General features: G+C 40.5%; 1 protein-coding gene across 1 annotated transcript in view; it reads right to left on the bottom strand.

Annotated features, from left to right (window-relative positions):
• TBCD (tubulin folding cofactor D) overlaps nt 1-18845 on the bottom strand; it is a 117132-nt gene extending 98287 nt beyond the window's left edge. Inside the window, exons 1-8 of the mRNA XM_084273516.1 lie at nt 18799-18845; nt 18285-18382; nt 17607-17708; nt 15909-16052; nt 15088-15143; nt 11143-11275; nt 2450-2495; nt 369-501 (exon numbers count right to left, since the gene is read on the bottom strand). Of these exons, the coding sequence (XP_084129642.1) occupies nt 369-501; nt 2450-2495; nt 11143-11275; nt 15088-15143; nt 15909-16052; nt 17607-17708; nt 18285-18382; nt 18799-18844 (758 nt within the window). The 5' untranslated portion in view covers nt 18845. The remainder of the gene's footprint in view (nt 1-368; nt 502-2449; nt 2496-11142; nt 11276-15087; nt 15144-15908; nt 16053-17606; nt 17709-18284; nt 18383-18798) is intronic.
• Nucleotides 18846-23618: the final 4773 nt, after the last annotated feature.

Genomic DNA, 23618 nt, shown 5'->3' with positions numbered 1-23618 from the left:
TTACAAAATTGTTGTAAATCAACTTCAGTAACCAAGGTCAGCGTCTTCCCATCTTTACCAAGAACAGGCTTCTTGTGGAACATGCAACGTGAAAAGTCAAAAGAGCTGGCTTGGCATAGCGCTGGTTTTACTACACCAAAATTGAAAAAAATTGCAGGAAACAAAGACAGTGGGAGAAATGGACTTTTTCTGAATAGTGCAAATGAACAATATGTTCATTCCCAAATAACACAGGGATTTCTTTGTTTCTCTTTTAGGGCAAGTTAGGAAGGAAGAAGGCCAGTAGTCAAATCTATGGATTTAGTAATTTGAAAATGTTTTGAGTGCTTTGGATTTATTTTTTTGAACAGTTCCAGGTTTACACTAACCTCCATTTCGCTACCTTCGGTTTCACAAACGTCAGTCCAAGCCGTTGAACTAGTTTCATCCCCAGCTTGCGCAGAACCATCTGATTACTTTCTGACAGCTTACAGTTATCAAGACACTCAAGTACAGTAGCAGCTGTAAAAGGAAACATCCACACTAGAAACACTCTTTTTTGGAAAAAAAACTTCAGTTAGAAAATTTTGTAGAGCTTTCAAAGCTCTTCAACAGATGTAGATTTTTAAAGATATTAACTGAAATGCAAATGCCTCATTACCTACTGTGTAGTAGCTTTGACACTGGTCAAATAGTGGTAATATCCTTCACCAACCAGACAGGAAGGATTGTTTTAAGGTTTACTTTTGACTATGAAAATTATAATGAATCTAGATTCTGAGAGTATTTATGCCTCTGATTCTCACTGGAACTAACACGTTCAAGTATCTTCCAGGGTCTAAGAATTTTAAGTAGTCTAACAGACTGCAGGAGCCAGAAAATCTAATTCATTTACTCTGCAGCCAGTTTCTGCATACTAAGAAAGCATTCCCTTCCCTCATTTATTATTCTCAGGCAGCACCAGCTTAACTCCTCTGACACAGAAATTTTTATGACGCTGAATGTCCATAAACATTTAGACATGAGAAATACTGTGTATGTGAAAACAATCAGCAACAAAACCTTTCATTTGGGCACATCAAAGGTAAAGTTGTTTGTCCAGCAAAGTAAAAACAGACAAGAGAAGAATTGGGTTAATGAGTATAAAGTTCCAGGACTCAAAATTCACATCCCTGTTACATTTTATTATCCCCACCAGTTTCTGTCTGAATATTTGATTCTTAGTTGTGAGCATTCAGTGTTTTCTATGGTTAATGTATTCATTGGTATGCCCCATATTTTTCCTCTTACCACCAGATTCATAACTACTTAATATTCCTTCTATATGCTGTGGGCCAAAACAGCTCCTTCTACCAGTGGATTCATGTTGTGAGCCAAATATCTTCTTTTCATATCAATTATGACTATCATGTTGTACAGTTGCATCTTTTAAAATACATAATACTGTGTTATATAATATTTTATCTAGCGTGTTTATTATTCTGCTTATCAGGCAGTCTTAATAATCTTTAAGTCTCCTCAGTGCTGTCTGCTATTTCTGGGTGATTTCATTCCTCAGTATTTTCTGTTCTTCCCTGACCAGCTGTAAAGCACATCTGTCATTCCATTCTGTTTGCCTTCACTATCTTATCTCCATCTTTACCCATATCTCAGGCATTTTGTAAGGAAGTGTTTGCATCTTAGACTTAGTAACTGGGAGAACAAAACTCTTCCCAGCACTCGAAATATGAAGCATTCTACAAGGAGTTCACATCATTGCTTGACCCCTGTGAATAGCACAAATGACACTTCTGGTGCTCTGATAAGCTCCACAAAACCAACAGTCTTTTGTACTGTTCTTCAATTAGCCATCATCTTTCCCTACCTCCCTCTACTGCTATCAATAAAAAATAAGCCAGTATTTTGCAGTCAGTTCTAACCATATTCCAGGATTCACCATGAGATGAACATACAGCTACACTGTTCCAAAACTTCTGTGCTCTCCTTTCAGGTACCTGTCTATGCCTAATTGCATCCACTATCATCTCTTTTCACTAAAGACTTTCTCCTTTCAACAGAATTGTGATGCGTGACTTCAGTTGGGTCCTGTACACTGCAGGTAGTTTAAACTTAGGGTTTCCAAAATCCTCTGCAGATGTTAAAACTTGAAGACTTTTCTGCATATTTTTCAGCAGTAATATGTATAAAACCAGGTTGTTGTAATGAATTTCCATATCTTGTGGTGTATACATTCTGTGTTCAGCTCCTATATTATAGCAATAGCCAATGGGATCACCTGCCAAACTCTTTGATGAGCTCTTCCAACATAACATTATCCCCCTCACTGTCATCTTTCCCCCCCTCATTTTGCACACTTTAAAACTTCCCTGTTTATTTCACTCTTTACAACCCCACTCATAAATTCTAATCTTTCTTTCCTTTTTTTATTGGAACCACTTTAGGAACACCTATCAGGATATCACAAACTTACCATATGGTAAACAATCTTCTCTTTTGCCATGTTTAAATAACTGTGCCTACAATTAAAACAGGGAAAACAGTCATGAGAATATAGAGATTCCAAAGCACAGTAGCATGTAGTTCCAAAATACTTTCTAATGCTTTTGCAATAGTCAGTAGTGTTTAACAGTTTAAATAGCATAAAAGAAAGCATCTCAGGGCACAATTTTATCTCAAGAATAGCGCAGCCCAGCCCTCCCCTCCCATCCGTACAGTCACACAGGCATCCAAGTCAGGGAGCTGAGTTGGCAAAAAAACACTTAAGAGAGAATGGAGAAAAAAAAAAAAAGAGGGGGGAAAAAAAAAGGAGAAAAAAAAAAGCACCACTGGTTTTCAGCAACCTCAGCTCTGAACCACCCAGCTCAGTGCCTGATCATGAACTCAGCACCTGACCATGAACTCAATGCAGGTGCAACCACAGCACCTATGATCTCAAACAGCTCATGCTGCTCTGAGCCTCCAAAAAGTATAGGCAGAACATGAATAAAGGCACAAGAGCCAGGGATACTCTACACCCTGCTTTTCCTGACACTGAATGTCTCCAAACTGAAGAAGCCTTGCTTTAGATGACCCACTAACACTTCCGTGACTGCTACGGAGTAGGACAGGCCGACACATGCGAGCGAGCTTTGTTATTAGCAGCCACCACACACTGATGGACAGGATGAGCACAGACTGAACTGCTGAGCATTTTACCCTGTTTCTGCAACAGCTTTTGAAAAGTCCATGTTAAACCAAATAAAACCAACTACAGACATCTCTGACTGCAAATCTGCTGCCAATATACCTCCAACAGGTAAGTTTTCATTCCTATGCTGAGGGACTTAAAAAAGCAAAGAGCTTCAATAATATTATATACAGTTAAATATCCCAGTAAGACTAAGGCCCAGCACTACAGGAGACAAATGGACAATTCACACCTGATGAAAACACATTTCACACTTAAAGTTTCCTCAGTTCACTTAATATGCATCGAAACTACTGTTTTCAACCACTTCTTTTTCCTTGCTTTGTCATGCTGTAAATTTTTTGTCTTTCAAAAATCTTCCTCAATAAATATGCCCAGGAGTTAAACAAGAACAGACCTACCTTAAAAATATGTACTTTCTCACACATACCAAACACACACATGCCTCCCGTACTGCAGGTGTGGTTAAGCACAACAAAGGCAATAAAAACACCTTTAGGCTATGTACCTATTCTACTTTGTTTTGTTACCAAATTGCATTTTAGGATCCGAAATTAGCACTTCTGATCAGCTCTACTATAAGTTATCTAGGTGATCTGAGAATATATATTGAGTTATTTAGGATTTATAATGCTTTCACAAGTAATTAGGCAATTGTAAGGAATCCTTTAAAAACTACAGTTATAAAGCAAGAGAACTACAAATCTGGACTCTTCTAAAGTAGTTCTACCTCTCTGCTGAAACAAGCAGAAGCTCATTTCTTCACGACTCTGTTCCTGTGTTCTGCCTCAAAAACACAGTGGATGGTTTCTTCACAAGGTTACTAAGTTTGTAGTGGCTGCCAGCATGTCTGCAGCACCTGATCTTCACAACTGGTTCTCCTTTCTGTATAATAGCTCAGTTAAGAGGAAATACTGTTTTAAGGCACACACAGGCTGTCTCCAAATTACTAGGATCATCAAGCGTATTTGTATTGGGTCTGGCTGAGATGGAGCTAATTTTCCCCACAGCAGCCCTCATAGTGCTGTGGTTTGTATTGGTAGCTACAACAGTGTTGGTAACACCAGCACTGGCACTGCACCAAGGCTGTCTCCAACATTGCCCACCACTAGTAGGCTGGGAGTGGGCAAGATCTTGCAAGGGTCACATCTAGGACAGCTGACCAAAGGGATACTCCATACCACATGGTGTCTGCTCAGCAATAAAAGCTAAGGGAAAGGAGGAGAAAATGGGGCATTCATAATTTACAATGTTTGTCTTCCAGATCAACTGCTATGTATACTGAAGTCCTGCTTCCTGAGAAGTGGCAACACATCGCCTGCTGATGGGAAGTAGAGAATAAATCTTTTGTTTTCCTTTGCTTCTGCACACAGCCTTTTGCTTCTGCTTTATTAAACTGCCTTTATCTTCATCCATGAGGGCTTTTTTCCATCTTATTTTCTGCCCATTCTGTCCTGCTCAGGATGGGAGCATGTGGCTTGGTGACCTGGCATCCAGCCACGGTCAACCCACCACAACATCCAAACAAAACACTGTATAATTCCACAAGTAGTGATGATGTAGAGAAACAACTTTTTAATATAGCCTTGGGAGTGCTCCTAGGCGTTCAATACAGTTGGATGTCTGCCCTCAAAGTTCTCAGCATATTGTCTAGTAGCTCCTGAAGAGACAGAATAGAGTCCTCAAAACATCTACACATTTCCAGTCCTATGTGTTTGTTTGTGAAATTCTCAAAATACTGCAAGAATTTACACTCTGAGATGTTAAAATCATCATAGCAACTGCTGTAAATAAATTGATATACAAATTAATTTAATAATGTAAATTTTTAGGGGAAGCAAAAATTAACCAAGGAACATAGCTACCATGATTCAATTAATAACTAAACTTATAAAAATGGGACTTAATTTTCCCATGTCTTTTTTCAATAGAGTATGTTTCCTAGTGATTTTGGAATAAGCACAGCTGAAAATGCCAAATGTCTGCAAGGAAGTTCTGTTTGCACCCAGCTAATGTACATTGCAGGTCGAATATAAACTACAACCAGATCACTGGTGTTTCAGCAAGTGATACAGCAGGATTTTTCTGTATCAGAGAAAAGTGTAGTTGTCATCTTTACAAAAGACAGTCCTCCATGAACTTCTCCAGCTGTCTTTTCTATCTTTGTCTTACAAAACACAGTCCTTCACGAACTTCTCCACGAATCCTTTCCATCGAGGAATCACCTCCTCACCACTTGCCTCAGCACAGCTAGTTCTACCCCTCACCTCTGGGAACCACATATATGAGAATCGTCCTTAAGATTCCCATCCAACAGAAATTCTCTACAATTATTATACTACCCAGCTATATTCAGCCTGTTCTGCTCATTCCCTCATCCAATTAGTGTTCTGATCTCAAATTCCTCGAGCCCCATGTTGGGTGTCAAACAGGACTGTGGTGGTTTGGCCCTGGCTAGAGGCCAAATACCCACCAAAGCTGCTCCATTACTCCCCTTTACAGGCTGTAGATGGTCTCTGCTTCCTATCATCATCCATAGGCTGCAGGGGGACAGCCTGCTTCACCATGGCCTTCTCCACGGGCTGCAGGGGAATCTCTCTCTCCGGCACCTGGAGTGCCTCTTTCTTCCGCCCTCGCCGCCTCCCCCTTCTTCCCTGGCCTTGGTGTCCACACAGCTTCTTACATCTTCTCACTCCCTTCTCTGGGGGCAAAATGCACCTGCCTGCAGGGCTTTTTTCTCCTAAATGTGATTCCCAGAGGCGCTGTGACCATCGCTGATGGGCTCGGCCTTGGTCAGCAGCGACTCTGCCCTTGAATTGGCCGATGTTTACTGTCTGCGGCCTGCAAAGAGCTTCTCGCTGCTGCTTGCAGGAGCCATCCCTGCAGCCCCCCTTTCTCTACCAACACTTTGCTACACAAAACTGTGACAAAACCCAATTTTTAATAGAAGTAAACAGGTAATAAAGTGTTGAGAACTACTGTTCAGGTATTCAACACAGCAGGAAATGCACTGTCTGTGGGTTTTTTTCCAACTGTAGAAACGTCAATAAATTTTTTTTTACTGCTTCTTTGTAAGTCTAAGCATGCAAAAGCATTCACAACCCCAAATCTGCCAAACTTCTGAGCATATTAGGTATACTTTCCAGGGAAAATAGAAGAGCATTTTAACTAATGTTGGCCTTAGGTGAAAAAGAAATAATAAAAGTAAAGGGTATGTATTTTCTTCTGGCCTGTGCTACAAATAGTCATGCATGTAAGGCAAAGTTACTGTCTCAGAAAAATCCTGCAATCCTAGAGCTTAGAGGGGCTATACTAAAAAGATGCCTGAATAGAAAACATTAAAAAGAACAGAAAAAAGGGCAGATCAGCATTATGGTATTCAGCTTAAACTTCCTGCCTTGAAGGAAGAAAAATATCCAAGGCACACCATTTCAAAAAATCTGATACAAACAAAATAATTAATAAGCTTGGTTTGCCACCTGCATAGACCTTTCAGTGTCAGCAAGTAACAATACTGTCAGTAAGGAGCCTGTCTATTGGAGTATCCAGGCAATCAAAGTTACGCCATGGTCTCTTCACTTTAATGAGGACATACAGCATACGCCAACTTACCCAACCTGTTGAACTGTTGAAAAGTATGTGACTCCCTCTCTTATAAATAATTAAGCCACCTACAAATTAGAGAAAATCAGTGGTGTGCAAGCAATGACGACTGTCAAGTCTGGTTTTGCTTTGAAATAGCATGGTGCAAGGAAAACAAAACCTAGTTTCTTAGTAATCACAGAAGAAACACACCACACCTTCCAATTGTCTGCATAACCCACTTTAGGCCCAACCTTCATGAGATATATCAAACAGGATCACCTCCAGGACATGTTCCCCAAGCTATACAAATCACCATTAAGGGTGGCCTGACTGTTTGGTAGCAAGTATATCTTCCTGCAGAGCAGGAGACACAAGTCTGCATTTACCCTCTGGTTGTAACAAGCTAAGTCAGGGACTGGGAGGGTAATTTCAGCCTCTACGGGAAGAGAAGAAAATGATATCTTTCATTACTCTGGAGCACCCCCTAGTAGTCACACAACATCCAGGTCCGGGGAAAGCTATCAGCCATCCTTGCCTCCAGGCCAGATGTGAGGAGGTAAACAAGGTGAGGGAGGACATACTGTCAAGAATAATCAGTTCACTTGAAAGTAGAGAATATGTAACGCTCTCTATGTGCAGCTGGTAGTAAAACAGATCAGTTAAAGCCCTTGCTTTTACTGTGTCTTCAACACAAATAGTATTCTTTCTGTAGGTCACACGTATTTGTGAGTACATTGATCATCAACATGGTACTTAAGCTGACAAACTTCGATGTTAAATTCAGTTAAATGGGTAACAAAGAGAATTCAGTTTTCATAACATCTTAGTTTATCAGCTGGAAGCCTCAAAAATTCAGACTAACACATGGAGACCTAACAGAATAGCTCCTTTCCATCTTAACAAGACTACCCAAAACAATAGATTTGAAACATCTGGAAGCAAAAAAATAAGCTTGTAGGCTTGAGCCAGCACTGTATTTTAAGAGCAAAAATAAAGTCTTTTAACTGAACTTCTGAACCTTGAACAAACCACAATCCTTCTGGTGAGAAGGAAAAAAAGCTCAGGAATATCAGACAAGACCACATTAGCATACTCAGTACCATTCAGAGAGGGGAAAGAGATGGGTGCCCATCCTATCTACAGACAAAAGATTTCCTCTCCTCCCATCAGTATTGCTTTTTGCAAACCTTTATCAAACCAAACCACTAAGGAACACCACCTTTTAAAAAAAAATAGTGCAAACAGACAATCCTAACTTCGCTGATTCTTTGAGAATGCCAAAAATACAGAGACTTGGGAAACATTCTATTTAGAAATACTCTATTTTTGTGCCTCTGGGACTGAAAGAACAGAGTTAGAGAGTTCTTTCTTCCCTGGAGCAAAATTTACATAAGCATGTAACTATTGCTAAATAACTTTTGCATTAGAGACAGCTCAGGGAAATGCCCTGTTCTTAAGACTCTCGAGTTTCATCAGATCACTGTGTAGGGCGTTCTGTTTTTTTTAATTATTACTCACACTTGTATACTGAATCACTTATAAAACAAATAAGGTTTAATAAGTTTCAGTGCCCAAGGCTACCTCAACATGATGACATCTCTGTCACGCAAGAACTGGGAGTGCTACACCCTGCAGCAATAACTAAAAAGCTGTTTGATATAATAGCAGGTTTAAAAGCAAACCTCCAGACCAAGAGAATTTAAAATGCAGATTCTCCAACCAGGTTAGAAGTTTCTTCAAGTAAACAGATGTCATTTTAAAAAGTAGCAATTTCTTATTAATCCAACATTTCTAACCCTCCAAATATATAAAGAATCCAAGCAGAAAAGTGAAATTAATTCAATACTGCAATGTTAGTTTCACCAAGGGAGGGCAGGTATAAAAACTGAGTCTGAAATCCTGCAAGCAGAGATTCCTGCCAGGGCACACCTGTTGTGAAATGATATATTACTGACGACAGGTGTAAAGGGAAAAAAAAGAAAAAAGCACCAGTGGAATTAAAATGTGTAATGCAGGCTGCATGTTTCAACAAGAACCATGAAACAGTAGTACTTGTTCTGCACATAATGCTGAGTTAGATTAAACAGTAGCATACCTAATCACCAAGACTTAAGGCCATGAAGAGGCAGATCAAAGTGCAGCAACGTCCAACTACTCATTGCGTACCTAACTTGCAGTTTCAGCTCATTGAAATGCAAGAGTTTCGTGTCTTTTTAAAGCAGTTTTGCCATGCCAATCTCACTAAATGCAGACCATAAACAGCACAATACCATAATCTGCCTGAAACCCACCCTGTGCAAGGCAGCCCTAAGCTGATCCGGTGAAGAAGGCCTTCTAATGCCCACCCTGGTGGGGAACAGCTCCAAAACCTGTCGTGTTTCCAGTCAGCAATGCTGAAAAATTGTCTTTTTTCACCTGCTTGTACAGAGAGAAGTACACAAGCAACTGCAGTTCGACTCTTCAAGCAACACAGTGCTAGAAGAATCCAAGGGCAAAGAAATCTGAAGCTTACCAAAAAGCTTTCCTTATTTTAACCCCACTTCTATTTTCAGCTTATATTTTTGGTTTAACAACATGCTATTGGTACAAGTGTTACAAAATTCTAATATTAAACTCCTGAAATAAATATTTACTACTGCACTTAAGCATGGCTGCATATATGCATACCTGCATACATATCATTTGGAAAACTTTTATTCCCTAATGAAATAATTCATGCTTACATTGAAATTAAAAAAAAATTGAAGACTAAATGCAAGAAAAGGCTTTACAAATTCTGTTTGCTCATACCTATGTAACTGGAACAGGAGTTATGAGCTGTAGGACACAAATAAAACTGGCCTGATAAATAGTTTCTCCTATCCACAGAGAAGGAAAAAAAATCATGTAAATGCAAGATGACAGGCTTCTGCTTCTAGGTATGTTGTATCACATTCTAGTTTCGATTCTACTTGTTAAGTATTCACCTGTTTCGCTTAGTATGCACTAATGAACAGGTGGATAGAGCCAAAGCCAAACTCCAAGGAATTATGTCAAAACACTAATGTATTATACATCCTGCAGGTCTCATCATGCACCTAGAATGGCAAACAGTCAGTCTCCCTTTCCAGATCTGACAATAAAATGATGAAACATCACTCTGCCTTTTGAAACGTACTGCAATGCATACAAATATTGCTTCCTCCTGCTTAAGCAGCAAGTCCTGAGTTATTCTAAATATAGATCATTTCTTGTATCTTCTGATTTAGAAAAGCTGCTAAAGAAAAAAAAAAAAACCCAACAAAAACCAACACACACACCACACACTTCTTGCAGAACTTGGCTTTGATGTTTAGTAACCTACTGCATACGAGTCTTCATAGCAATTATTTAAAAAGAGCTGCAGATTTATGCAAATTACAGAAACTTGTAGAAACACCAACAAATCCTCCAACTTGTGCAAAGATTCTACAAGAGCATGTCATCTGTCTCTGCTTGTGCTACCTCAAATTTGAGTTGACAGCAAAACCAAGGAGGAACAACTCCACCCACACAAATTCCCCCATTCCACCCAAATATATTTGGACATCAAAACCGGAACAGACACCAGAACTTCTAATTCAAGTATTTCAAAACACACACCAACACTTCCCAGGGTGTAAAACTACAAGACAGCTTTTATAGAAGTTATTCTTTGTATGTCCAAGAGGAGTGCTATCATATAGTTGTTTGGGTATCACAGAGTTTCTCCCATGCACAGTATATACATTTTAAAGCCCAAACTAACAATTTAACTCTTTGAGTCATAAACTATTGTTACTTCACAAGGTAAGGAGCAGCAAACAAAACCACTGTTCAGATCAGCAAGCAAAACACAGGAAATGGTGCATTCTTTCAGACTACTCAAGGCCACCATCTAACAAGTTTAGTATGTCTTATTAAAGCTGTAATAAACAACATTTAGTTGAAGAATGGATATAGCTTTCAAGAATCATGTGCATTTTGGTCAGCCGTTCTGAAAAGTCTAGGAGGGGCAATTATGATATGAGAAGCCTAACCTCTTTTTATGCAGTTCCATTTGCTCAAAATCTCTCAAAGGTTTTGATCAAAAAAAAACCACCCCAAACCCAACCTGAATTATGAAATTACTACTAACATGGAAACAGATATTTAAAAGCACTTTTGAAAGTTATCTATACTGGCAACTTCACTTTGATTTGGTGATGACAAGAGTCCTTAAAGAAAATACACATACATGGGAAGTTACATCTCCAAAACTGTTGTGGAGGAAATTCTAGCTGTGTATTACCTTATGTTTTTTAATACACACGAAGGTCTCTGTGCATTTGCTATTAAATGTCTACTATAATGATACATTTAATCATAAATACAATCAAAAAAGCATTATTTACCAGGGCCTGGAGCATGCCATTTATAACAACAGTCCCCTCCATTGTCTGGAAGGAGGATTTAGATAACATTGAAAGTGTCCAGTCCAGGAAGTCTGCCATCCTTTTTTGCCTGACGTCGGGGCGGACAATAAATCTGTTACCAAAAAAACACCAAACAACAAAACATTGCAGTTAATGTCATGAGTCTCAATGAAAAATCATTTCTCCTGCTACCCAAACTGACTGCAGTTCCTAACAACAGTTCTCCAGTGGGTATTCTCTTCAATCAGTGAGGGTAGGAACACTCCAAGCCATGCATGTTTAGCCCCCCTATTTCTGAGCAAGGCTCTGACACAGAATTTCACTTCCCCTTCAAACCAACCTATAAACTTGGATTCTAGAGACTTCTCATCTTAATTGTAAAGCAAGAAACTTTCCAAAGGTCCCATGGAAAAATTATTTTCATTTGAATTACTGAAAACCTGAAATGAAATGAGAATTCTCCACCATTCTCATCAAGAACAGCTCTTCTGCCAAACTGGAAATGGATGGAAATCAACAGTTGGTCCATTCTGCACCTTTATCACCCAGGCCCATAAAAAGTAATCATCAGTGCTCTATTTGAGTTTTTGGATATTTGAAAGGTCAAATACCTGTTATTTAACACACTGGATGGGTCAAGAGATGCATTTTTACCTCCATTATACAAAGTGTTCATTGTGGTTACACTCCTTCCCTAAACCTATACCCAGCCATCAGCAGTGTCAGCTACAGTTAGGGCACCTGCTTCTGTTATCTAATTCAGGATTCACAGCACCTGAACATTAAGGTCCTGTTCCAGCAGAGATTCAGAGTAAATTAAAGAACTTTGTTCTCAATGCAATCAAAGAAAACAAGGCACATGGGAAAGCCCACAAAGCACAATTCAAATACAGAGCCTCTATCTTCTTGCTCTATACACCCACAAACGAAACAGGGAACTGCACCAAGAGCTAACGGGGAATACTGAGTACAGAGCACACAGGAAACACTGAGCAGACATGTGATCACTTGAATTGCCTCCAAAGTCAGGATGGATTGGCAACAGAACCAGCAGGATTTAGGGGAAGGATTAGGTGAGGGGGGTGGTTTGTTTTCTAACAGAGCAGCAAGGACAAAGCTTTCTTTTGCACAATAGCACAGGCAACAGAAGTAACCTGTAAAGTAGATGAACTGGTTCCTAGACCCTTTCTCAGCCCAAAGCAGTTTAAATCTTGATTTCTCAAAGGAGTGCCCTAAGCTCCAGACTAGAAGCAAGATAAGGATAAGCCTCATCTCCTCCTACTGCAACCAGGTCACTGAGCAGACAGAAGGGAATTTATAAAACTAACTCCAGTTCCTTTGCCCTATGAAAAGCAAATTACTTTGGGAAAAAGGAAGTCTTGGATCCTGATGTTTCCAAACTTCACTGGAAATTCATAAAGTCCTTGGACCAGGAACCAGAACCCAGACTTCTTCCTCCCCACGCAGCTTCCTACTCAGCGTGTTACAGTGTTAGACTCCTGTATCTTATATCTCTGTCCGTCCTGGGCCTTTTTTAAACCTGCTTACTTAATAGTCTAACTGCAAGATGGAACAGCAATCTCATCTCAGAATATCTAGGCCTGTGCATTAAAGATCTGGTTTCGGATGTGAAAGCAGTGAATGCAAGTGCACCAATGCCAAAAGGCCCTGGACCCGGGTCATCTAATTCCTGGTGAAGTGTTTTGATCATTAGGCTGTTTTGAAAATGGTGTTTTCATAATAAACTCAATAATTACAAACACACTAAATAGTAATTTTGCTATTAGTGTTACACACATTAATGCAGCTGGTACTGGAATCAGCTTAAGGTCTCCTATCACTTCATTTGCTCTGAGTATACTTTTAATAGAAATTAATTTGGCTAATAAAAAGGATGTGAAGAGAACATACGACAACAGCTAATAACATGCCTGCAGAGTACCCTGCATTAGGATGCAAGGCACCTATGAAATCCCCCAAAACCCAGGGTTGAGCACTGCCATGAACACAAAGTTTTGCTGAATGCAATGCTGTAATCAATCACATTTATATAAATATATATACACACACTTCCACTAGTAATTTAATTTTCAGAGATACTCTGGAGTGCAAACAAAGTGCACATTCAATTTGTATAACGTGATGAAAGAATCTTTTAAATTACTGATACCCTTACTTGAGAAGGCTTCCAAATACTGGATGTACCTTCAAGAGTCTATCACAGCTGGTTGCTTTGGGGTGTTTTTTGGGTTTTTTAGGAACTGAAGATGATAAAGGGCACATTCAGGCACATATGAATTCTCAGGAATAATTTACTCTATGCCACACTTTCCTCTCAAATGCTCTGCATCTGTCAACTTGTGACAAGGCAAATTACCAATGCAGATACATCAAAATCTGAGAAAAGCAACTTCCAATTACTACTTACAACATGACTGCAGAAACTAATTAGGATAAGGAAACAAACCCACATTCTGTCACATGGAAATAAGTATGTATCAGACAAGATTATTTGTCAAAGACAATTCAAATGATTCATGCTTTCACTTAAATTTTGCTCTGAAATATTTCAAAGTAAATCAGAAAGGTACAGGACTAGTCACCAGAGAACTATGATTCTACTCTCAAATCTACCATGAATTTTTGGCATGACATTGTCAGCTCTAAAACCCCCCAAAATTGTTGTTTTATGATCAGATTCAGAACTGTAACATTAAATACAAATAAAATACTAAATACATTAAATACTAAATACAAATTTCTGAAGCACTGAGTCCTGTGACTGAAGTTTAGAAAAAATGGACAGTTATTTCCCACAGAGACAGTTAGGACCTGCTCTACTAAATATTCTATTTAGCAATTTTGATACAATTCATCACGGAAATTTTGTGCCTCAATCCAGAGGAAAACGTTAACGGATTGTACTGTTCAGACTAGTCACCCACATCCTCAATCACCATTTCATCTCGTTTGCCCTGCAAAGCCTCGGCTCCTACAGCCACACTGGCAAAACTATGTGGGCAGAGCCCCCTAGTGTAGACCGAGTATATGCTAGTGCACAGACTGGGGGAGGGAGGGATGCTTGCTTGTTTTAAAAGGAAAGAAAAAAGAAAAAACAAGTATCAACCTAAGCTGACTAAAGTCTTCTTCCACTAGAATGTATTGGAACATGTACTGTGATACCAACTGGAAGAGAGACACGTGTACGAGCACAGTTTATGGTCTTTGTAATTTGTTTTCATATGCATCACAAATGAAACCAATCTCCACTAATGCACTAGGAGAGAAGAGACACAGAAGTTCATTTATAAAGAATCCTAACATTAGTGGTACTGAACATCAATCACAAACTGTTCTGAGCCTGAACACCACCCGTGTAAAACAACGGGCTCTAGAAAGTTCCATTGTCCTACACCTGTTTCGTTTGATAAATTTACAACAATAAGACTAAGAAACCAGGAGCATTGTTCTCTAGATGAGAGAATGAGGAAAGTGACAAGAGGGATATTAAGAAAAACATGCTAGCATTGCTATTATGTTTTACATAACTGAAGTACTTCTGGGAAACATCAAGCTGGTAATACTAGATATCAAACCTCTATTTACCATCCAAGGCACTGCAGAAACCATCAACAACAGAGTAACTATCTTTCTGAAACCCTGCAGCACAAACCAGCCCCTAGAAAGCAATCTGAGAAGTACCCTGTTAGAAGTATCACTAGTGAAAGATACCTGTTTTCCTGCAAGTACAGTGTTTCCAAGAATAAATACACTAGTGGATTTGATTCAAGGAGTTTAACATCCCACAGAGAGCTGGCAACTTTCAGACCTCCCCACGCTGTCATTAGTAGCAGCATGTCAGGCTAAACAGTGGCAGGAGGAAAGGGAGCTAGCTGTCTGCTGAGAAGCACAGAAGAGACTTACTTTGAAACCAGGACAGCAGCTGCATCTCGTGCCTTATCACTGACAACCAGGTAACACTAAAGGTAAAAGAAAACTCACTGTAAAATAATTCATACATGTAAATTTATTAACAACTAGGTAACGATTTTGTATATGAATATACTACTTAGGACAAGAAACATTATTCCGATTAGATATCTAATGTAATTACCATGATTACAAACTGAGTTTAAGATTGTATAAAAATTCATTTCCCATTTAACAAACCGTATCTCAGACAGTGTCCCCCCTCTAGTGTCTTTAGCAGCAAATTTACCTTCACTGAAACCTCACCTTACAGTCATATTTGTGCTACTACATGCCTACAAGTATCAAAAACATAAGCTGCTCAGGTATTTGTGGAGAGCAGCTTGCTCTTTATTTCTATCTGAAAGGGACAGTAAGTCAGCCACTTCAGTTTATGCCTAAGTGAAACTTTATTGTCTTTGTTGAAAATTCATGCAGCCACAGCTTCCAATATTACTCCATTTCCTAAAAATATCAAACATGGCTTTCAGAAAAAGCCAGCTAGTATTTTCAAATGGTGACATAGTCAATGGCACATACTTCTATCAGATAGTCATAAATTAAGATACCTGTTTTCCCTGAAGTAATAAGCTACCAGTTTCATCTGACACCAAAGCAGCAAAAAAACAAACTATGGAGAAATTCTTTGCAGATTAGATACAGAAAATATGGGCTTAAATAATATTCTAAATAGTCAGGAATTTATTCCCTATTGGAAGAGTAAGCCTAAGCAAAACGCGACAGATTTGAAAGCATTCCAAGCTGTATGATTGTACCTTTGCTATTGTAAGTATGCGATCCATGGTTGGCAAACGAGCCTGCCCCTCCTCAGAAATATTCCCATCAAAACGGGCCAGGTCGAAAGGAATCAGGCATATCATGGAGAGCCACAGCAACAGCATGTAACGGGTCTCCCACGTCTGCAGAAGAACAGTGAAACAAAAGATGTACTCCATTTTCTGGAACATATTGCAAGGAAGCACCTGGAGCACAAGCTATCCACTAGTCCTGAGGAGTTTTCAAAGTAAGATGGTAACAACTCCAAACCTGAATGCTCTGAAACACCAAAGGTGACAGAACTACAAGCCATTCCACACAGGAAAACTCTAACAAAATTAATGGAGCCACCCCTCTGAATGTGAGATCTAGGCAAGTTTCTTTTCTTCCCAAAAGAAGACTGCATGCTGCCCTCCTGTTTTCTCCTTCCCTCAGCCCATTTCTGCCTCTAGTCACAGACAGGAAAGAACTATGTTCTTCTTCCTAACTTCTTATGTATCACTTACATGGGTTTACTAAACAACTTCAGATGTGTCTGGAGAGACAGACAGATGAGAAGAAACTTTTACAAGGCTTAAAGCTGTACACCTGTAACAGCACCAAAGTTCTCAGCATGTATAATGTTTATTAAAAAAAAAAAATCAATTTAGAGAAGCAACTATTGTCTCCATGTCCACAGTTTTTGTTACTTACAATAGATGATGATCTATTTAAAATTCACCTGTCTTAATAAGGCTTCTGGAATTTTGATTTTTCCTTATTCAAAAACATAAGAATATGAACTACAGTACATTTTGGACTCAGTGACCCTTCCAACTCCAGACATTCTATGAATCTATGATTTCAATCCATGCTTAAAAATTCTTTGCTTAAGTATTTTTTTGACTCAGAATTCATTCCCAGCTGAATAAAACTTTAAATCAGGACACATAATAAAATGGTGTTGCACAGGTTTTCAAACTGCAAACTGGTAGAAAAAAGTCTGAAATTCTCTGTCTCCACACCCAGGAATGTATTATCAAAAGACAACAATCCAAGCAACTCATGCTTTAACTCTGCAAATTTCTCCAGTCTTCACCTTCCTTTCAACACCTCACAGATCTGAAGACAGATATTGGGGAGTTGGGTTACAATAAAACTATCTATGAAATTAACCCCCCAAAAAATTATCAATCATCTTATGACTTCATCAAAATAGAAGTTCTCATACCAGCTCTGACAAAACCCAAAGGTATAAAAACCTCCAGAAATTGGAATAAACACATAAAACCTAAACATCTGTTTCCTGTGATTTTACTTGTATGACTTAAAGCTGAATTAAGGTATTTGTTAATGATACGCATAGCAGGAATTTTCAGTTAGTCCTTTGAGAAGTTCATTGTCTTTCAATGACTTCATTACTGTTGTTTCAGTTAATCTGTTCCTCTGATGAGCTGTTAAAAGATTTTACTTGCACCTTTCCCTCTATCACTTCTAAATCCTTAGAAGGTACCCCATGAAAGCAAAACACAAGACCATTCCTTCAGTAAGACACTTCTGACTGTAAGAGTTTCATACTAAATCCAGATGTTCCACTAACACCAGTCAGGGAATATCACTGCTTTTATACACTCTTTTCCACATCTTTTTCTTTCAGTGTTCATCAGCTTTGTCTGCTGGAGATATAAAGTTAAACAAAACATATAGCAAGTTCTCACCTCAGAGTCTTTTGGATTCTGGTCTACAAGCATATCCAAAACAGGCTGTAGATCACCTACTTCATGAGGAAACAGTGGAAGGAAAAGTTTGTACCCTCTCACCTGTAACAGAAAGTTTCAAAGTTTAGTAAGCCATCAAGCATTGTCAGGTACTGAAGTAAAGGAAAAGACCCTTTGAGGAGCTTCTTGTATCTGATGCTCAAGTAGTTAGAACAGTAAAGATATGAATCGGGGTCTTAAATACCTTGAGATTTTTGCCTTCTTTAAAATGGAATGATAGTTCTTTAAAACAAGGGACTTCTGGAGATTTGTCTAGTCCAACTCTCCTGTTCAAGCACAGTCACTCACAGGACCATGTCCTGTGTCAAAAAATCTCATTTTATCGTTCAGTATCTCAATGTCTGCAATCTTTTTTGGTTTTTTAATTTTTTAATTCAGACCTTGAGTTTTACAACTCTGAATCATTAAATAACATAAGCTGTCATCAAAATGATTTAAAAAATAGAGAACTGATATTTCATAGTACAGTTTGGAAGATTTCATTGCATTACCCAGGCAATTATTTATTTGTTTTACTTTTTCTGAAAATGTGAAAAACTAAGTTATTTCAACAACAAAGAATATATTAGAAACTTACACATTGCAATTATATAATGTTACATTTGAGGGCTTTTTTACCTTTGTAATGATGTAAAGAAATTTAAAAGCCAGGTGCACTAGAGAAGGAGGAGATCCACTGTCCCGTGCTATATCCAACAACGAATTCATCATCCACTCTAATGAAAGGAGAGGGGGGAAAAAAGCAAGAAAAGTCAAAGATCGTCTTGTTCCAACCCCCTGCCATGGGCAAGGACACCCCCCACTAACCCAGGGTGCCCAAAGCCCCATCCAACCTGGCCTTGAACCCTGCCAGGGATCCAGGCACAGCCACAGCTTCTCTGGGCACCCTGTGCCAGGGCCTCCACACCCCCTCCAGGAAGGATTTTTTCCTTATATCTAATCTAAATCTACTCTTTTTCAGTTTAAAATGCAGCTAGCTCACAGGTTCTCATACTTCTAACAATAGAGGGAGACAGTAGTCATATGATACAGTAATATCAACCACAGCAATCTTGTGATGCAAATATGGAGCTTCTAGTTTACCAGATTTTCAAGTATATATGCAGGAATCATTTAGAGGTGACATTCCTACCTAAGTGGTGATCCAACAAGTGAGGTTGCTCCTGGTACTTGTCCATTATACCTGAAAAGGAAAACATATCTGTCATAAGCTAATCAAATTAAAGGCTCTTACAAGCATCAATATGAGATACACTCCAATTCAAGGCACATTTAACTTAAGACTTCAGTATCCTTGAGCTAAGTGCTGCCCCCACCTGTAAGCAAGGTCAGAAAGCAAGATAACTACAGAGAAATAATCATAAAAATACAGTCAATCCACTTCTGTAGTGCAATCATTTATCTACACTGAATCATAAACTCCCTTCCAGGAGTCTCTCAAACTACTGTGCACAAGTCTCATAGGTAAATGAAACAAGCAATCTCTCAGTTTGTTGCTGTCTTTCACCGTAGGCTTCTTGGTGGCTCTTCATTCCTAATTGCAACTTACCAGCACACAATTTCTGACAGAACGCTGCATTACTAACTGCAGCTGCTCCATGTGTAACTGCTTTACACCATGCTCATACCCACACAGCAACCAGAAGGCTACTTGACACCCTTGTGCCTTTCTCTTCATACCATCACCAACATAGGGAATCCCACTTGCTTTTACACACTGCTCCATTTGTTATCACATCAAATTACTGATTGTATTTAAAAACACACACAAATCTGAACACTATCTCAACATCCAGAAGTCTAATAGCATGACACTTTCCCAACCCCATAGCTAATACAGCCATGGGGAAGTTCTCCCTGGACACAGTGAGTTCCACCACAAGGCTATCTTCCTTCCCATGCCTGGTATGTATTTGAATATATAGTTCCACCACTGAGGATCTGTATCAAAACAGACCTGCCAGATATCCTGGGATGTGCTCTCATGCAGTCAAAAGACCAAGTAACAGTGGGAAACACAGCCAGGAAGGACTGAAGGGAAGGCTGCTGTTTCCTATACCACAGCTAGCTGTGTGTTTCAGCTGCTTCAAGAAGCTGGAATCAAAACAGCTTTTGTCAGGAAACAGAGTGACACAGCATTTATAGCAGCTCACTGGGAAATGATGCCAATTGAATAGGTGGGCAGAGGAATTGCTACTGGCTTCTTCCTCAAAAGAAACCCTGGTATCAAAGAAGGGTCTAAGTTTCACCCACCTAAAATTGAGATGTTCTACAAGGAATATCTGGTATAGGCATTGCAAGTATCTCTTTGTTTCCAGCTACCTGACTATAGCAGGAAAAAACCCAACTGAGTACCACTTGAGAACTGAAGGTGATCTTCCCAGTTTTTATTTTGAAATAGAATGCAGGAAATTATTCAGCCAAGAACAAAGAATCCTTGACATGATTTAACCTGGACAAATACAGACTGTTGCTATTACTATCTGTGCTTCTCAAAACCTTTCACATTACTTACTTTATGTTGCTGCCAGTAACATGTTACCTTCTTTTTGGGAGCTGACTTGAGGAAAACCAAGTTTAAACTGAATGTTGAAAAGACTAAGAACAACTTGCCGCAGTTTTTAGAAAGAAGAGCATTTCAATTTAAAAAGAGATTGGACACAAAGCAGCTACTGAAATGAAAGCTGGATTTCAGAGGAGATCATCAACTGATCTAGCATTGTGCTGGTCATTTTAGATGTTTGGTCAGAAAATAGCTGTTTAATTAGAAAACTAAAATATCTTCTTAACCTCTCCTTTTCCTGCATTTGTTTCTCTCAACCCCCTTTGTCCACTTGTCACATCAACATTTATGCTTAAAATGTAACTCCAACAGTGCTGTAGCTGACCAGTAGATGACACTGCACAACCACTTGCAAGACCCCAGCCAGTCCAAAGGTATCCTAGCAGTAACTCCATCAATCCCATTGGGATACTATAGCGCTCTCTCCTATCAAGAGGGAAGCCTGAGCTCCTAATCATCACCAACTTCCCCTTTTACTTCATGACAGCTTAAGTTGCATACAAATAACACAACTAGTGACTACAAGAAATTCCATCAATGTTCAGAGCAATAGCTCTCAAGCAGAAGTAGAATTTCACAGCAAATTCCTTATCTTGCCAAACCATTTTCCCTGATCACAGTCTAGCAATCTGAAGTTAAATCCAAAATCCAAATGAAGAGAAAAAAAAACTGATAAAAACTTCTTCTAATGCTATTATTTTTTTAAAGCCTTAGCTAAAATTTCCCATGAAATGATGGTTCCAGATTAAACAATCTGCCAAATTTCCATTTCTGAGTTCACAAAAAAATGACCATCACGTGTTTTTTTGTGAATGCTTCAGAGACCTACATTACAATCTAAAGTAAATGATCATTACTGTGTTATCTGCATATAGATTAAAGGTATTTCCTAAGCTTCAACCTCATATCCCACACATTCAGCCTACTGCCATATCTGGGACAATCTGCCCACATATGTGGCACTAAATATCACAACCAGAAATTGACCAGGATGTACAGCACCTACCAGTTTTAAGTCTATTAACACTCTATTTACTGGGCAACGATCAAGCTCTTCCAATACTTCTCATTCAGTAACACTCCCTTACCTTCAAAGGGCATGCTCCTAAGTAATACAAAAGTAATGGGGTTTCAATAGCTAGCAAAGCAATTTTTCTCCTAAGAACGTAGGTGACAGAGTGGGGATGCAAGCAGAAAGTTCCTAAATACACGTTAAATACACAGAGAGTGTTTGTGTGAGACAAAAGCCAGAGCAAGCTGATCAGTTGAAGGAGGTGATGGACTTTCAAAGGCTGAGATTTTTTTTCTCAGCAATTGCTTTTCTATCCCATCAAATTCTGCCATTTCACCTGTGATAGTAAACAACCAACATAAATGTGAGTGCTCTTGCTACTTCTTTCTGAACTTGATCATTAACTTCCTCAGATGGAACAGGTAAGCCAATTCAGTGTAATTCTACCAAGCTGGGTCAAATTTCCAAATTCAGGGTTTGGTGGTTTAATGTCTGCCTGTCTAGTTCCTTTTTGTCAAAAAACAGAGACATTGGATCAATACTTTTACCGCCAGTTTTTGCAAGTGCAGTTTCAAAATGCTAATCCACTTGATTTGCAAATACACGAAACATTGCATTACCTCTTGCAAATCACCTGGTGAGAATATTGGCTCTAATACACAGATGTGCATTGTAACAGGTTAATTACCTAGGACCCTGCTACATGCATTTAATTATTCCACTTCTATATTCTGCAGAGGTCTAGAAGCAGAACAGCTTTCACAACACCCCAGCTACTCACTCAGTTCCATGTTGTCCCTGCTCAGAAACAATTGCATGATCTGTATGGAATCAACCATCCTTTGTCTTCCCAGTGTAATATAAAAGCAAATATAGGAAATTACCAATTTAAAGTTCAAAATATATGGATTTTTAACAATTAATTAGGCACAAGAATACCTTTATTTGACAGACATACAAGCTTTAAGTCACTGCCCACATTTGGACCGACACTGGGGGCAAAACAAAGGTCTGAATTGATCACAGAATTTAATCACAGACCGAGGTTCTTATTTACAGTAGTTAAATACTGTGTAATAGTGCAATATATATCTGGAAACAGAGTAAATGAAAAAATGAATCTAAGCTACCTGTTGACAGTGTTATGTCATTACCACTAACCCAAAACTAGCGGTCCAGCCCGTGCCGGGCAGTAAGTTCCCTCAGGCACCGCAGCCAGACTCTCCCTTCGGCCGACGCGCTTACCTATGAACTTCTCCACGGCCGTTTCTCGCGTCACCAGGTCCCCGAAGAGGCCCTGCAGGTTACCGATGAGCCCCCGGACTTCCTGGCTCTCCGCGAAGCTCTCCAGGATGTTTCTCGTGGTGGTGACACCCAGCTCCTGACTCCTGCCTTCCTCTGGCTCCGAGCCCGCTCCGTCCATCTCGCCCAACGCCATAGCCCAGGCCTGCCGGCAGCTTTCCCTGTGACGGCGGGGCAGAGCGACAGCCGGTCAGTCGCGCCCAGCCCTCTCCCTCAGGCGACCCCCGCCGCTCCTCACGCACGGCTCACGCCGAGCCGCCGCCCGGCCCGGCCCCGCCCGCCGCCATGCGGCCCACCACGCCCCTCCCCGGTAGACGCTGCGGAGCGGAGGCCCGGCCCGGCCCTTCCTCCCCACACAGCGGGTGGGTTTCAGCGGCGACGGCGCCGCCAACACCGGGGGCGGCGAGGAGCGGCCCCCGCCCGGCGGGAAGCAGCAGCAGCACCCGCGCGCATTACCCTGGCAACCGCCGCTGCGCTCCCCAGAGGCTGCCCGCGCGCGCTGCCGGGCCCGCCTCCCTCCTACGGCGTGCCGCGCGGGTCGAAAGGGTGCGAAGACGGCGGCGCTCCGCCCCCACGGCGGGAGGCGGGCGGCCGAGGAGGAGGAGGAGGCGGCGGTTGCCGTGTAGCTGCCTGGGCCGGGCCACCCTGCTCGGCGCGTCTGGTGAGCGGAGAAACAGCCGCCTGTAGCGGGGCCGGGGTCGAGCACGGCCCTGCCCGGCCAGAACCGTCCTACCCTTGCCTCTCGTCACTGCGTGTGTGGCGCAGGAGGCGCGGGGAAGGCAGCGGGGTAGCCCCGCTGGCCGTGTCCCGGCTGCCCGTGACCCTCTCCCTTTCTTACGCTGTTCAGTGGTTTGTTGCCAACTCGTTGAGCGCTGAAAGCTACAGCTACCGGCAACAGGGGAAGGGAAGCAAGTGGGCGACTCGAACAAAACTGCCCCCTCGCAGCAGTTCCTCCCTCTCGAGCCAGATTCTGCCTGTCAGTAGTGTCAGAAAGTGTTTATTTCATGATACTACAGCCCAACACATACATCATCTCCCTCCACACTCCCTTTCCAACTTGCTCTCACTACTGGAT

The sequence above is a fragment of the Gallinula chloropus genome (assembly GCF_964237585.1).
Source record: "Gallinula chloropus genome assembly, chromosome: 20".
Classification (NCBI taxonomy): domain Eukaryota; kingdom Metazoa; phylum Chordata; class Aves; order Gruiformes; family Rallidae; genus Gallinula; species Gallinula chloropus.
The sequence above is the reverse complement of the archived record's forward strand: the minus strand, read 5'-3'. Positions and strand labels throughout refer to the sequence as shown.